Source organism: Manihot esculenta, chromosome 6, assembly GCF_001659605.2.
Source record: "Manihot esculenta cultivar AM560-2 chromosome 6, M.esculenta_v8, whole genome shotgun sequence".
NCBI lineage: Eukaryota > Viridiplantae > Streptophyta > Magnoliopsida > Malpighiales > Euphorbiaceae > Manihot > Manihot esculenta.
Window position 1 is genome coordinate 22,098,420 of NC_035166.2, and position 17,696 is coordinate 22,116,115.

Genomic DNA, 17,696 nt, shown 5'->3' on the forward strand with positions numbered 1-17,696 from the left:
ATCTGATACTGAAGTGAGGCCAGTTGATGAATCTCTAGTTTTCATTAAGTGTATGTCTCCCCTATTTGGCCCTTAAAGTATGGGCCAACAGTCATATAAGTCAACTTTTTTTATTTAAATATCCAACAAGCCCTTCAACTGATAAAATAAATCAAATATGTTCTTTAAATTTCAAAAATAGATCAAAAAGTTAAAATAAATCCTTCAAATTTTAAAAAAGGTCAACGAAGTTCTTATTGTATTTTCCCTATATATTCTCTCCCATTGCTTTGTGACTAACATCTTTTGACAATATTTGGGAGCTTCTATTGTCTATTCTCTTCTCAATAAAATAATCAAAATCATGTTTCACCAAATCATAATTAAATTAGTGATGGTGATTATGATAAGGAAAATTCGCCCGTAAAGAAGCAGCCTTTTGAACCATTCGGCAATAAGCAACTTGTCAATTTGCTTTGAGATGCAACAAGTTCCCGCAATGATATTGCAAATCAAATATGTAGAATGGCTAATGAGGACCTCAACGTTAGAAGATTATAATTTAACCTTTTTTTAATCTCTATTTAAAATTTGAATGACTTATTTGTCCCCTTTTAAAATTTTAAAGGTTGTCCCCTGAAGAGCATATTTGATTTATTTTTAAAATTTGAAAAGGATTTGCATTACTATTTGCGAATACTTTAAGGACTAAAATTTGCCCTTCGCCATGCATATATATTGCTGCCTTAGAGTTGCTTCTTTTATTGGGGAAAATTTTTCATTGGTATGAAGGTCGACCATAGTGGATGCAGCAAGGATAAATACCATATAATTCTTCAAATTTTATATGAAATATAAATCAGTTTTTTTTTTTTTCAATCAAGTCCTAAGCTATTGAACTGTTGATCTTAATTCTAAATTTGACGATGGTAGGATTTTTAAATTGAAGCTTGTCGACTTTCTCTATTAGTATCCTAGCCTTTTTCTGCCTAAACTACAATATCGCTAGGTTTAACACTAACATAAAATTAGGACTTGACTGAGATCTCATATAGTATCTGCCCCTGAAATTTAAGTAAATAATAATGCATAATGTGTTAAAACTTCTTGACAGCAGCACTTTTTTTCATTTCAGTGTGTGATAGAATAACCAATCTACTTAATTTAAGCAAATAATTATTTTATTTGAGATATCCTGAACATGAGAAATGCCATGTTTAAATTAGTTGAGGTATGTTGTTCATCCTTCTTCAATTTTTGGCATCCAAACGTGGTGCAGGTTCTGAATTGGTTGTCTGGGTACAGGGGCGGAGGGAGGGGGGCCTAGGGGTGGCTGCCCCCCAGCCCTGCCTTCTTAAACCCTAATATATAAATATATATATACATAATATATACCTCACCAAAATTAGTAAAAATCTCAAAATTTTATTACTCTCTCTAAATATTTATTGAGAATCTTAAAGTAAAGGCAGCAATTTTTATTTTTCTTTGATTGGCCCTTCAAATTTTCTAAAGGTATCTACTAATTTTCAATTTTTATTTTACAATTAAAATTGAAGCGTTGAAATTATTTAATTGTCATAGAAAAGTTTCAAATTTAATTATTGTTATTAACGCATTTTTATTAATTTTTCAAACTTCTGTATGTGCAAATTAAAATTTGAGTAGTTATTTAAGAAGTACACGCAAGTTTGTCTTATAATGTCTCATCAATCATCATGCAATCTAAAATCTGATGAAATTTTTTGTTTTTGTTTTGTTCCCTCACTCTGATTCTATGAGTAACGTTTTTTTTTTTTAATTTTTCGTTTCATTTTGCATTCTCTACTTTATTTAATGAAATATATGATATATTGTCTCCCGCCTGTTTTTGATTCATCAAAAGCCTGCTCTTCATATAAAAAATTCAAGATGTCTTTTCATTTTTTTTATAAAGAAGTGACATCTAAGCTATGTAGAAGGTGTGTCTAAATTATCATTGATTTTCACTAACCAAAAAAGTTTTGTCATGTTGCAGATGGTTAATCCAGCCTACTATGGTCTTGAGAATGCAGAGCCTGAAACTCTCAGTTCTTACATGTCCAGGTAACAAGGGCGTGTTGGTTGATTATTTTGGCTGATATAAACTCAAAATTAGTGTTAAGCAATTTTTATTCAAAGTTGATGATTGGTTAAATAACAGAAAATGAATGATTTCAGCCTAAAAATTAATTCGACTAATGAGTAATGACATAATGTACCTCAAACAACAATGCTTTTGAAAAGTTGATTCGTAGACAAAACGAAATGATTCTCATTGTTATGGTAAAAATGAAATACCTTTCAATCAATTATTTGATGATCACTCTTAAATGATGTTCAATGTTTCTCTAATTCTAATAAAAAGCAGGACACAACATCATTACCATATTTCTTTAGATTTTTCTACTTCCAATTTGCATTTTTCTGAGTGCTAACAATATGGAAATGTATGTTCGGTAGATTAGTGCAAAACACATTTGAAGATCTGGAAGACAGTGGTTGCATCAAATTGAATGAAGACAATGTGGAGTCTATGATGTTGGGCACGATAGCATCGCAGTATTACCTTAGCTACATGACTGTTTCAATGTTTGGATCAAATATAGGGCCTGATACATCTCTTGAAGTAAGTTCTTTAAGAAAAGAAAAACAAAAAGTGTAGTTATATTAGAGTAATTACGTTGTATCTTTTTGCTTAGAATTGTTTTTATCATAGGTTTTTCTGCATATTCTATCTGGTGCTTCTGAATATGATGAACTTCCTGTGCGGCATAATGAGGTACTTCTCTTGGCCTGTTGAGTTCTAATCTCTTTTTTCTTTTTTTTTTTTTTCCCTCTCTTAGTTGAATGCCACGTGCACATTAGATTATAACAAACACTTGCTCTAGCACTAATGTTGCGGATTACATAGAAATCCTGTGAGATAGTTTTTCCTATAACACTGTTGATAAATATCATCTTTATTTGGGATGATCTTGAGGGTTGGGTGCCGGCAGGGCAGGGGAGGGGTTTGGTTGCAATCTTGTGTGCCGATGAAGCATCCATTGATGCAGACCATATATTCCGCATTTGGCTGAATGTATACTTAAACCTTTTACTAATTGAGATTAACCTATTGAACGCTCGAATTAAAACTCTTAACCCATTCAATACCTAAACTTATAAAAACCATAATAATTAAATACAAATTAGTTATATTATTGATAATTTATTATAAAACATATATTGCTGACTATATTCTAAATTTTGCTAATTGTGCTATGTATTTTTATAAATTGACAAAATTGGATGAGTATATGTTTATTGTTTGGATAAATTACATTTTAGTTTCTGAGAGTTTAACTGTAATTAATAGATCATTTCTTATATTTCTAAAATTGAACACTTAAATCCTTATATAATCAATCCGTTCAAATTGAAGGTCCTTCCATCCATAATTCTATCCATAATTCTATTAGTCAACCGGTCAAAGAGAGACTTCAATCCTTTCCAATATAGGTGAAGAATTTCATATTATATAAATTATACTTTGATTCCTAAGTTTTAGCGTAATTGACAAATCAGTTCTTGTATTCTTAAAACTAAAACACCCTCCATATTTAATCCCTCTAAAATTACAATTCTTCGTTCCATTATAGACATTAGTTCAAAGTTAGTAGATGATCAAATTTTTTTTGAAAGTGTAATTTCTTCCTCAAATACTTTTTATAAAAATTTACAACCTACTTGAAGGTTACTTGGTGCCACTTTAAAATAGCTGAAATTGTAAGTATTTCCTGAAAGTTTTGAAGTATTTTAATGAATGGAAATTGAAGAACAAAGTGTTAAAAATTACTTAAATGAGATATTATAGATAGAAGTTAATGGATATTTGAATGTTATTTCAAATAAAAATGAAGGATTAAGTGTACGCTTTAAAAAATGGGAATCACCATTTCCATTTAATCTACCTTCTATTTTTAACATATTGCATTTGTTAAATCCCACAACAGTTGTGGAAATGGGTAATGTGCCCCTTATATGGCCATAAGCACTCCTCCTCCTTGAGCTAGCCTTTGGGGTGAGTTAGGCCTGCCTTAAATTTAACACGGTTTCAGAGCCTCCCCATCCGATGTTGAGCCTCCCATAAATATATCATAAATATATCACGTACCAGTAAAATTCTGAGCGTGAGGGGTTGTGTTGAATCTCACATTAGTTGTGGAAAGGGGTAATGTTCTCCTTATATGGGCCATAGGCACTCCTCCTCTTGAGCTAGCTTTTGGGGTGAGTTAGGCCTGACCCAAATTTAACAGTATTCATTAATCTTCCATTTCCATATTGTATTCATTAATTTTTTTTTTCTAACACATAATATTTTAAATTTATGGATAATCATTTTTATTCTCTATAAAGCTTTAAAAGGGTAAACCTATAATTTAGTTCTTTTGGTTTTATGAAATCTATATGTTAATTCGTATTTGTTTAAAACCTAGCTATTAACTCCTTGACATTTGAATGAAAACACAAATTAGTCTCTCTTGTTAGAATCACGATTAAGCTTCTATTACTCCCTATTATATTTTTAATTTGAAACAATTTTGGCCCTATGAGATCTACAATTTAGTCCCTTAATTTAAATTTTATATCTTTTTTACAATTCATTCTAATATCATTACACATTGATCCATAAGTATTTTAATTGTTTACAAGTGTAGAATATTATACTTTTGATATATTGTTGTAGAGAACAATAATACTTACTTTTATATACAAATGTAGAATATTATACTTTTGATATATTGTTGTGCAAAAAAATAATATTTTTATATACAAAGTCCTAATTAAGTAGGAATTTGAATCCTCAGAATCAAGCCCTAAAATATGTCCTAGAGTCAAGATCATCCCTAGACACTTGTACAGTTGTACCTTGTTAAGGATCACTAGAACTTATGACACAAATATTTTGAGTTGTCAGTTAGCGTGACATAAGAAGATGATATGTGAGACTGAAAGTAGATAGAAGATCAAAATTACCTAACCTATGGTCAGCAGGGCATGTTCATGTCGACTCGATGTTATGGGTAATAGATAGTCTAAATTCACAACAAACATGGTTTATTTATTTAGTAGTTTTTTTTTTTCAAATTTCCCATTACCTTATCTTATTTTCTATTATCTTATCATAAATCTAATGGTTGCTTGTATTAGACTTTTATTTTGATTAGAAGTTCTAGAACCTCCACTATAAAAGTAATTTATTTTATTCAATAAAAACAAATAGATTTATTCTAGTAATTGTGAGATTGAGACTCTCTTTTTTGAGTCTTGAGGTGTTAAGAGCTCCCTCCCTCTAATGAGTTTCTTCTTTTCTATCAATCATCCCAGAATATAATCTGTAACCCGTGACCATAACAACTTGGTATCAAAGCCTGTCCTGTCATCATGAGTGGTTCAACAAATCTAGAAGAGAAGCCGAACTCTTTCATGCAGCAATTTGATGCATGTTTGGATGACTTATCTCAGTGAATTTTCTAAACTAGTTCAAAGCTTTAATAGGGGGTTGAACCAAAACCAAGATAGATCGAGTCGTAGCTAACAAAATTTTGCTCAACAAGCGAATGAGAGGATAGATAAACTCGACTTTCTATCGTGCGATGGCATAAATGATACATTTCTACATTCTGCGATCTATAAGAGTGGGCGCAAGAACTTGATTTAGTTTCAAGTGAAGTTGTCTTTGATCTAGACTAAAGTTTTACTAAAGTTTTAAATCGTGGTTGCAATCACGGATAATGGAAATAGGCCTGTAGCAGTGGTAACGGCCTATCGCTATGCAAATGTCTCGGTTTTCTATAATAGTCACAATGCAGGTGATCTTTCTCAGAATTAGGAGGTTGCGGTGTGCTCAAATTAGTAGCCAACCCAACCTTTTCAACTGGTGCAGTATAGAGCATAGCATATCAACGAATTTTCTCTTGTTGAACATGGGCGTGGGTCTCTTCTAAATAAGGAAAAGGATTTAAGTTTTGAAACCTTAAAGAAGAAAAATTGAATTTAAACCCAAAAATCAGGAAAAAACTCTGATACTATGAAAAATTTTGAGTAATGAGATTTTATTTTCAGCCTTATAATGTTATTTATATATGAAAATTTTAGGTTGATTTTCATTAAATACAAAACGATTATCATTTTAGATCCGCAGCTTATATGTGCGAATCAATCACCTTAAAAAGAAATCTGAATTCAATTCAGTAAGGAACCAAAAATAAATGGAAATTCTCTATTCTATTTTCGATTTGCTTGATTTTGATTCCAATGTGTGAACCAAATGGGCCTTAGATTTTTTTTTTTTTTTTTTTTTGGGCGGGATGGCAGATCTGTGCAATCATAATTATGCATTTCTGACATAACATCATATCAGTAACCTACAGAGAGAGAGAGAGAGAGAGATACTATAATATAATAGTACACACAGGAGAAACCTAAAATAAGATATGAAGCCTTGACGTCATGGTTTTAACGTAACGGCCGTTATTTCAATGTTTTCCAAGGACTTTAATGGCCATTGAAACAGTGATGAAAAAGAAAGAGAGAGAGATTTTGAGAGAAAGATACTTGATTATTTCCCTCAAGCCAATTAAGGTATATATACTACTTACAATAATAAATTAATTCTCTAATTATAGTCTAATCATATCCCAATCATATCACACAATCATATCCCTAATTATGCATACAATCACTATAAATCTAGGCTATTTATAGAAAGTATCTCAACACTCACCCTCAAGCTGGAGCGTACATGTTATATGTTCCAAACTTGTTATATATATATTTGATTTGTGAATCCCGAAGAGATTTTGTGAAAATATCAGCTGGTTGGTCATTTGAGTTGACAAAGCTAGTAGAAATGCATCCGATACAATCTTTTGTCTAATAAAATAGCAATTCACCTCTATATGCTTCGTTCTCCCATGAAAAACTGGATTTGATGCAATATGGAGAGCAGCTAGATTATCACATATCAGTTTCATTTGGCTAGTATCACCATATTTCAATTCCTGAAGAAGTTGCTTTAACTAAATGAGTTCGCATGTTACTAGAGCCATAGCTCGATATTCTGCTTCTGCACTTGATCTTGTAACCACACCCTGTTTTTTACTTTTCCAGGATATAAGATTCCCTCTAATTATAATACAATATCCTGAAGTAGATCATCTATCTATAGGAGAACCTACCCAATCTACATGAGTAGCCAACAGATTGTGAGTTACCCTTGTCCTTGTAGAGTAGACCCTGTCCTGCAGCTCCTTTGATATATCTAATAATGCGAATGACTGCATCCCAGTGATTACTGTAAGGGGTTTGAAGAAATTGACTAACCACACTTACGACAAAGGAAATATTTGATCGCGTGATAGTGAGATAATTGAGCTTTCCAACTAATCTTCTGTATCTAGCAGAATCTTTAAGTGGCTCTCCCTATTCAGGAACAAGTTTGACATTTGGATCCATGGGAGTGTCCACATATCTACAGTCTGATATGCGTGTTTTTTCCAAGATGTCCAAAGCATATTTCTGTTGAGAAATCACAATACCTGTTTTAGACTGTGCCACTTCAATCCCCATGGTCATTTCCTGTAATGACAATATCATCAAAATAGACCACCAAATAGATGCATCTATTATTATTATGACGAAAAAATACGGAATTATCAGAATTACTTTGAGACATTCCAAATTGTTGAACTACAGTGCTAAATCGTCCAAACCATGCTCCTAGAGACTGTTTTAGTCCACACAATAAGCGCCAAAGACGACACACTAAGTTTGACTCTCTCTAAACAACAAAACCTGGAGGTTGCTCCATGTAAACTTCTTCGGCGAGCTCTCCATGAAGAAAGGCATTTTTAATGTCCGGTTGATGAAGGGTCCAGTGATTAATTGCACCCAATGATATAAGGAGGCGAACAGAAGCTATATTGGCTACTAGAGAGAAAGTATTACTGTAATCAAGTCCAAAGATCTGTGTAACCTTTAGCTACAAAGCGAGTTTCAAGGTGATCAATTTTGCCATCAGGTCCCACCTTAACTGTGTAAATTCATCGACAACCAACAGTAGATTTGTCAGGCGATAAGGATACCAATTTTCAAGTTCCATTGTTATGAAGAGCTATCATTTCTTCAATCATAGCATTACACCAACCATGATGATTTAATGCTTCTCTAACTGTTTTGGGTATAGAGACAACAAACACAGCAGAAATAAAAGTATAATAGGAAGGAGACAAACAATGGTAATATACAAAATTATAAATGGGATGAGGATTTCGAGAAGAGCGAATACCTTTTCGAAGAGCAAGAGGAGGAGTAACTATTGTTGCTGAAGTCATGACCAAAGTAGGTGATGATGGAATGGGAGGTGAGTCATTAGAAGTATCTGCATTAGGGAGAGAAATGTCATTATTATTAGTAAATGGGTGAGACCGACGTGTATAGACCTGAAGATGTGGCATATAGGTGGGAGATGGACACACTTGAGGCAAAGGAGAGATAAGAGTCAGAGTTATAGGCAAAACTCTAGGAGCAAAGGTTTTATGTGCTGGACTCGAAGAAAAGTAAGCAGAGGTTTCAAAAAAGGTGACATTTGCAGACACAAAATATCTGTTAATAGTAAGTTCATAGCATTTGTAACCTTTTTGAAGCCGTGAATAGCCGAAAAAAACACATTTAACCGGAGTTTGTCTTTGCCAGTGGTATGATCATGAACAAAGTATATACATCCGAAAATAGCAGAGACAACGGGGTAGAATTTTGGTTAGGAAATAGCACATAATGAGGACTTTGATGCTACAAAACAAAGGAAGGCATTTGGTTAATCAATAGGTAGTAAGAACAGCTTCCCCCAAAAAATGCAATGGAATATTGTGATGTAGGAGTAAGGTGTGGGTTGTTTCAATCAAATGTCGATTTTTTCGCTCGGCACCCCATTTTGTTGTGGCGTGTAAGAACAAGAAGTTTGGTGAGTAATACCCTGAATAGATAAAAAATGAATAAACAAGAAAGACAAATATTCTCTTGCATTGTCACTTCGCAATACCTTAATGTGAACACTAAATTGATTATGGATTTCAACATAAAATTTTTGAAAAATAGAGAATAACTCAGAACAATTCTTCATCAGAAAAAGCCAAGTGCAACGAGAATAGTCATCAATAAAGGTAACAAAATATTGAAATCTCAGAGTTGTACTAACCCGACTTGGACCCAAATTATCTGAATGAACAATGTCAAACATAGAAGTGACCCTATTATTGACCCGCTTGAGAAAAGAAGCTCGAGTTTGCTTTCTAAGTTGACAAGACTCACATTCTAAAGAAGGCAAGGAAGACAAACTAGGAACCAGTTTTTGTAACTTGTTCAGACTTGTGTGTCCCCAACGACTATGAATGAGTTCAGTGGAGGTGGTAGACATAAAAGCACTTGGAGAGTTAGACATGGAAAAATAGTATAATCCGTGTGACTCATATCCTGCTCCGATCATCTTCCCAGCACTTCGGTCCTGCACAACCACAGATTCAGTAGTAAAGATGACTAAACAATGTAAATCTTTAGTAAATTTGCTAACAGAGATTAGATTGTATGGACATTAATAAAACATTAGTCAAAGGGATAGAAGGAATGAGATATAAGTTACCTATCCCTTTAACTTGAGTTTGTGAACCATTAGCTAATGTGACTTTAGATGGTGTAGAAGGTGAAATAAGAGTAGAGAAAAGATTAGAATTATCAGAGATATGATCAGAAGCACCAGAGTAGAGGATCCATGAACCGATGGGTAAAGACTTGGTTAGATAAGCAAAACAGTTACTAGAATGAGCAATGTTTGGAGAAAAATGTTGCTAAGTAGCTCGGAACTGTAGATATTTTATGTACTCTGCTTCATTTAGAGTGATTGAATTTGGTTTGGAACGTGAGTCTACTCTATTTGATTGGGCCATGTGAACTGTATTTAGGGTTATCTAGGGTTATCTGCTTCTGAGACATGTTGAGAGAGAGAGTTGGAAGAAAGGAACCTGCTTCAGGATGTGACCAACAGTCCTAAAGGTACTGTTGAACAAAGGATGGGTGAAGGAGAGCTGGGCAGGTGACCGAACCTAGTAGGCTGGAGTCGCGGGCATCGAGCAAGTCTGGGAAAGGGTTGCCAGCGTGAAAAGGTCGCCGGAATAAGAGTCACGCACTGGCGGCGTCTTTGGTGACGGCGCTTTAGGGAGGTGCCGATCGGGGACCGGCGATGCTGGTGGCTTAGGTAGTGAGATTAATTGACTTCCAGAAAACCTCCAAATGAAGGTGGTAGATCTACCACTCACATATAGCCCAAGATGCTTGGTTCTGATACCATGAAACATTGATGAAAAAAGAAAGAGATTTTGAGAGAAAGATACTTGATTATTCCCCTCAAGCTAATTGGGGTATATATACTACTTACAAGAATAAATTAATTCCTTAATTATAGGCTAATCATATCCCAATCATATCATATAATCATATCCCTAATTATGCACACAATCACTACAAATCTAGGCTATTTACAGAAAGTATCTCAACAGCCATAAAGGCTGTTACCTTTATTTGATGGATAGAAATCTTTAGAATTGCTGCAAAAGATCACTTGCAGCGTAGCGTATGAATTATTGAAGGTTGAAGTCATTTCTTTTCTTTACACTTGAAGCCTTCAACTTTCCTCCAAGCTAAAATTTACCCTTTTTTTATTTCTCTCAAGTTTCTCTAAATTTTCTCACAACTTTAAGACTCTTCAAGTGCTATTAATCAACTTCTCTAGAAATTCTTGTGTTGAAGAGGGATGATTTGGTTTTGAAGTGTTATTGAGCAAAAAGTTGGTTCTTATTATTTCTCAATAATTTTTGGATATTTTTAATCATTTTTTAGTGAATGCATAAATAAAAATAATTAGAAATTAGAATGTTAGATGACTTATATTAGAAATTCAGAACGTAAGTTTTTATCATTTTTTCCATAAGTTTTTAGATATTTTTATATCATTTTTTAGTGAATGCATAATTATAAATAATTAGAAGTTAGAATGTTAGAATAGAAATGTAGAACTTTAGAAGTTAAGAATTATTACTTACTGCCTATTTTTCATAAATTTTAAACTTGTAAATTTTATATTTATATTTTATGCTTAATACTTAGTTATCATTTAAATGAGTTTTATAACTAAGTATTAAGTATAAAATATAAATATAAAATTTACAAGTTTCAAAATTTATGAAAAATAGGTAGTAAGTATAAAAAATAACATTTTTTTAAATATTTTAAATTATTTTGCATGATGTAAATATTGAATGCTCATTCTAGTAGTAATTGAGGTTAGTTATTATGTATGATGTTTAAAACTTAATAGATTTTGTATTTATTAGATATATTTGCACTTATTATTAAGTTGTATAACTTATTTTGATTATATCTTTAAATATTTGCCAATTTCATAAATTTTGCAAATTTTTCAAAAAAATTTGAGTAATAACAGGCTGTTATCATTACCTTATGACCATTACAGGCCTGTTTTCATTGCATTCGACCGCGATTCGAAACCATGCTTTTAGGAATAGGAACATGTCATAAGAAGCCTGTCAATAAGTGTTTTCATTTATAAGAATGATTTTGTATGCTGCATGGCATCTAAAATATTTTAGTCACTGCAAAACATTAATGCTTTTGAGAACTTTTTTTCAAAACAAAGAAAAGTCGTTTTGTTTGTTTAGTTTGGTTTCTTGATGGGAATTCACAATCTGGCAGTGGCATTAGACATGTTCTCTTGGATTTTCTGAGATTTATGAGATGCAATATAAATCATAGCGGTGATGCTGCCTGTTTTCAGAAGCTTTGTCCAAGCGGTAATGGATCATAATTCATAGCTACTATTTGTGTCGTCGACCCCCCCCCCCCCCCCCGGGGTGTTTTACTCTATTTTTTGGGTGGTAGAGGAGGAATGGGCATGACTACAGTCTAGTTCTGGCCTGGAACCAGGCCAGTCTATTCTAGGTCAGAACAGTTTTTTTGTCCTTTTCTCAAAAATTGAAAGAAAGTATTATAATTGTTAGATTTGATAAATTAGGACTGAGGAGAGCTGAGCACTTGGGGGTGCCAGATTTGATAGTGGCATAATATCTTACTTGATTACATCTCTTGCCAATTCTACAATATATGCACATCTGAGCTACTGCGGTCCAAAAACTTTCTAAAGTTTTAGTTTGAAGGCATGTACAAGCTGGTTACCTTTCTTTAAGTTGTGCATTTCCTCATTACAGGAAAATTATAATGAAGCATTGTCTCAGAGAGTTCGGTATATGGTGAACAAGAATCAGTTAGATGATCCGCATGTCAAAGCAAATCTCCTATTTCAGGTCAAGTGTTGCTATTTGCAGCATTTTATAACATGGTTTATGCTTTACATTTTATAATAATCCTCGTTATTTCTGATTTCAGGCTCATTTTTCCCAGTTAGAGTTGCCCATTAGTGATTATGTGACAGATTTGAAATCAGTGTTAGATCAAAGTATACGTATCATACAGGCCATGATAGATATTTGTGCCAATAGTGGGTGGCTCTCAAGCTCACTTACGTGCATGCGTCTTTTACAAATGGTCATGCAGGTATTTCTCTTTGCATTTTATGCTAAATTGTTACTAAGAATGAAGGGAGTCCACCATTGTTATTATACACGTTTGCAAATTACATGATTTTTACCCAACCCAGGACCTTTTGTTTGGTTGAACTTATGCTGCATTGACCATTTTAATTTGTTACCATAAGGTCCCAAAATTTTAGTTTTGTTTCATAAAAATCCTCATGATCTGCAATAGCAGGTTCCCATATTATAAGAAGTGAATTATTATTTTGCCCCTCGGAATATCACTATTTACCCCCCTCTCTTTTCTCTATCCCTTTCCTTCGTGATAAAAAATAAAAATTAATAAATAATTTTGTTAATAGATATATAGAAAAAAGATTATATGAAAAAATAAAAAGAAAATATTTTTATTAATATTTAATCATGAGATAGGATGTGAGAAGAAGAAAAAGGAGGAAGAGAGGGAAAAAGAGGAGATAGCAAGGGGGTAAAAGGGTAATCTTATTTTTTAACCTGGAAACCTGCTATTTCAGGTTGGAAGAATTTTTGGGCTATAAAACTGAAGTTAAGTGATTTTTTTATAACAAATTAAAGGTAAGGGATTGCTATAAAAATTGAAGATATAAATTGCTATTATTGTAGGCTTAGTAATAAAGGAAATACTAATAATGCATTTTACAGTTATATGGATTCTTGGGTGATAAACCTAATTAGTGCTTCTACATATCTTGTAAACCCCAAAAAAAGATATATTTTCAAAATTCCCATTAATTGGTTGATGTGGATAATAGATAGCGTTTACCTAGACATTTGAGAAGAAACTGATATGATATGGCTCCACTTTACTGTGCATACATGAAAGTAAAGTTATATGGGTATATGCATAGAGGACTCTGAAGTTATATGGACTATTAATAGGATATTCATTTCGAAGACATATTTCTCAGTAGGGTTAATATCACATGAACTTCTTAATATTGGTTCTTGCTCAGTGTCAATGTTGATGTGAAATTCTTTGACCTAGTTGACTGTTGGTTAGAGTTTATGTTTTGAACTTATTGCCTCTACCACAATGTCTTAAACTGATTTGGCTCGGCTCTTATTCCTATATTTGCTGCAAGTCTTCGATAAAAACAGATGTGAGTTACTCCAAAGTCCAAACCCTTCCCCCTCAATTGCAACTAGAATATATCTAAGTTTATAGGTCCAGTTGTTGACGTGTGGTGGCCATCTAGAGTTTGATCTCTCCTTTTTCGGCTTGGCCTTGTAGGTATAGTTCTTTTTGTTAGCCAATTGATCCACTTGGATTTGGCATGCTTTCTGGATCTCAAAATATGACCTGCTCGAATGCCCCAAATCAACGTGGGAATTTAACAGTCAACGAATGATGCCAATGTTGGGCAAATGGCTCAAAAGGAATACAATTGTATCAATGATTCAAGATCATGACCTATTAATAAAATTAAAAGAATTGGATATAATTGTAGAAGGGACAAAGTTCATGCCTAGAGCACCTAGTCAAATAGCAAGTAATATTCTTTAGTCAGAATTTGACAGATATGAGTAGTTACAAATTAAGTGTTCAGCTTAAGGCAGCCAGGTCATGTGGATAATAGTTTTCCTCGCATAAGATTAGCAGTTCTATGAAATTATAAAAATCCTAGAAATTTTGGGGAATACAAATGGGAGTGTTCTGGATATGTGTTCTGGAATTGGTTTAGCCGAGTTATATGTGTTAACTGGTGACTTTATAGCCAAGATTCTGAAGGGTGGATCCAGATGGATGTGAGGGATATACTTCCATTCTCTCCTTGTCACTTTGACTATTTATTCTGTTGTTCTCTGCATTTTTCTCTTTGCTCTTAAAGATGATATGCTGACTTTCATTCTCTAGTGAGCAATCATGGTTGGTGGCTTAGGAGCTGGTTGGCTGACCACTGTATAATAGTCCTGCGATATTATTTTGCTAATTATCCACACAAAAACTAAACCTGACATTAGGATGAGAGAATTCCAAAAGCTAACTCAATGTTGTTGTGCCAAAATTCTTGTGGAACATAGTATTGAAAATTCCCTCACTACCCTATGCTCAATTTAATTGCATTTTTTAGGAATTTTGCTTGCAAGCAGTCTTGTTTTGACCTTGTCATGACTTATGAATCATGTCTTGAAGATTCTCTTAATGATTAATATAGTTTCCCACTCCCAGACATTTTCTTCTTCAAAGTGAAAATATGAAAATATATCTACGAGTTCATTATAATTGAAAATACAGTGGTGCTCGTATTTTAGATTAACAGCTTCTAATGACTTCTTTTATTCAATTTCATTTCAGCTCAGTTGATACGTTCAATAAAAGTAATAATTACCTCTTGCAATTCCTATCATGTGTTGTCAGGGTCTGTGGTTTGATAAAGATTCTTCCTTGTGGATGTTGCCGTGCATGAATGCTGATCTTTTGTCATCATTAAGCAAACAAGGAATATCCAGTGTGCAGCATCTTTTGGATCTTCCAAAAGCGACTTTGCAGGCCATGATTGGAAGTTTTCCTGCTTCAAAATTGTATCAGGTATGCTTGCAGTAATTTGTATTTTTCATTTTGGGGGTGAGAGGCGATTCATCTGTTCTCCAGCCTCATCCATCCAACCCCCATGAGGAAAAATAAAAAATTCCAGAAAGAGGAGAAGAATAATGAATCAATATGCTGCTTTAAGCTTCTGGAATACTTGGAACATTTGGTTTGCCTCAATTCTGTGCTTGTCTAACAGCCGTAAAAATATGGGGTGATTAGACTATGTACTAATCCTTTAATCCTTATGGATGTAGTGTACCACAATGAATCAACTGAATATGACTGGTGCATGCTTATAAAATCCATTAGTAGTAGGAACTGTAGCTCTGGGGAAGAGAGTTTGAATCCTTTTGTAGTTGTAAGGTATTAGGTAACTACAGCAACGGCTTCCATAGTTATTTAGGCAATTTTATTCAGGTAGCTGGAAACCATTGCTGCTATTGTCGCACCAGAAGTTTAGAAGAATAGACATAATCCTGTAATCAGTCATCACAACCATCAGGATGGCAAAACCCCATACTATGCTGCCAGCAGAGCAGCAACGCTTTGCAGAAGCCTTCCACACAAGACGACTAGGATTATATGGTCTACAATAATGCTGGAAGTAAAAAGATGTAGAACACCATTATTTTTTAAAACAAAGGTTCAACTTCTATTGAGTCATTGTTGATGGAGATAAAACCAATTAGTTTGCTCTGTAATTCTGTTTGCTAAAAGCTGACATTTTTCCAAAAGTTCAGACAAACTGGTTGTTTTGAAAATGTGTCTAAATTCACCGGAGTAGTTTGCCCAAAATTTGAAAATACTATTTGCTTTTATGATAGGCCAATATCCGAAGGTAGCCATTTGAATCTTCTCAACAGCAAAATTGATATAATCTTTCTTATTCAACTCTTACATTGTGTTTGGGTCAGGATCTGCATCATTTTCCCTGCATTAAAACAAAGTTAAAACTTCAGAAGAAGGATGCTGATGGCACAAAGTCTCTTTCCCTGAACATCAAATTGGAGAGGACGAACTCCAGGAAAAGCTCAAGGGCTTTTATCCCTCGATTCCCTAAGGTAAAGTGTGCCTTTTATGTTGATAGTTGGTAATACAAGCTTAAGTCGTTGTATTTTGCAGATAAAAGATGAAGCATGGTGGTTAGTTCTTGGTAACACATCCACCTCTGAACTTTATGCTTTGAAGAGAGTTTCTTTCTCTGATCGCTTGGTTACTCGCATGGATTTACCATCGTCCTTCACCACTGTACAGGTCAACATGCCTTCCCTTCAAAGCTTATGGCTTTTCTTCTATATGTCTTTTCTTATCCATAAAGGAGGGAGAAAGTATATGCTGATCCAAATATGTGAAGCTAAAAAAAAAAAAGTGGAAGGTTCTCGGTAAAATGCAAATTTATATAGTTTCTGATGATGCATGCAGAAAAAAAAAAGGTCATGTTTAGCACAAGTTCAGGTATTTGTGTATCTGGAGTAGATCGTTGCTAAGGCTCTGCTTAGACAACAAAAACCTTGTGAACATGCATTAGGATATTCTGAACATATTTATGTTGGTGAGTCTGTTAGTAGGCAGATGCCATGGCTTTTCTGTTGCGATGTTTGGGACCCACTCACGTTCAAGCCTCAGAAGACGATATATTGCACAATCTTAGCATTACTTGCTACTTGTTCATAAATATCTGTATTTATGTTAACAATTACTCCTTACCAATTTCTTCTGCAGGGGACAAAATTGATGTTAATTTCAGATTGTTATCTTGGTTTTGAAAAAGAATATTGCATTGAAGAAATAGTGAAGTCTCAAGAAATGGAAACAGGCATTTGAACTGAAGACATTATGGGGCCAATTACGGCTGAAATTGTAAATATTTTTTGGTCTAGTCAATCCGCGAATATTGGAAAGCAAATTACTATATTAGCATTCAAAATGCACAATTATTTATATCTAGCGTTGTCAGCCTTTTAGATGGTAGAAATTGGTATATTTAACGCTTGGAAATTATTACATGTGGATGTTTTATGCTTACTTTCTGCCTGGAGTTGTATGGGAAGGATCTTCTTAGTTGATGTACTTTGTTACCGTTGGGACTTAATACAAAGGAACTAGTAAATAGAATTATGTGCCGGCTCTAGTTGCCAACCGGGTAAGGCAACTAAGTTCCGTTCGATTTGAAGGTACTGCTAGGGACATCAACCAGTCGGTGAGCAGGCACATTGCAGCTGGGCTTCAGCCTCCAGGCCAGAGAATCGTAGTTATTATCCAAAACTAGGAGCATAATTAAAACAAATGTAAAAATCATCCCAAACGGCTAGCAGTGGGTGTGACAGTAGTGTTCCATGGCATTCTTGATCTTACATAGCTTTGAGAGGCGACCTTTAGTGGGTTATGTTAAAATATATTTATATTGAAGGAAGGAAACAATTCTGGCTATAATACCACGAGTCCCAAAACTTGCAACGAAAAGTAATAAAGACTAAATACGT

General features: G+C 33.9%; 1 protein-coding gene across 3 annotated transcripts in view; it reads left to right on the top strand.

The window, feature by feature from the left end:
* The window catches only part of LOC110617908 (DExH-box ATP-dependent RNA helicase DExH14), a 52,435-nt gene extending 35,156 nt beyond the window's left edge, over positions 1-17,279 (top strand). For 2 of the 3 annotated variants that reach the window (XM_043957223.1, XM_043957224.1), the window contains exons 41-49: positions 1,997-2,064; positions 2,461-2,626; positions 2,717-2,779; positions 12,318-12,413; positions 12,496-12,663; positions 15,040-15,210; positions 16,128-16,274; positions 16,336-16,467; positions 16,936-17,279. In XM_043957223.1, coding sequence (XP_043813158.1) covers positions 1,997-2,064; positions 2,461-2,626; positions 2,717-2,779; positions 12,318-12,413; positions 12,496-12,663; positions 15,040-15,210; positions 16,128-16,274; positions 16,336-16,467; positions 16,936-17,037 — 1,113 coding nt within the window. In that variant the 3' untranslated portion in view covers positions 17,038-17,279. Of the gene's footprint in view, positions 1-1,996; positions 2,065-2,460; positions 2,627-2,716; positions 2,780-11,805; positions 11,863-12,317; positions 12,414-12,495; positions 12,664-15,039; positions 15,211-16,127; positions 16,275-16,335; positions 16,468-16,935 lie in introns of those variants that run through there. The other variant, XM_043957225.1, reaches the window with a different exon arrangement.
* Positions 17,280-17,696: the final 417 nt, after the last annotated feature.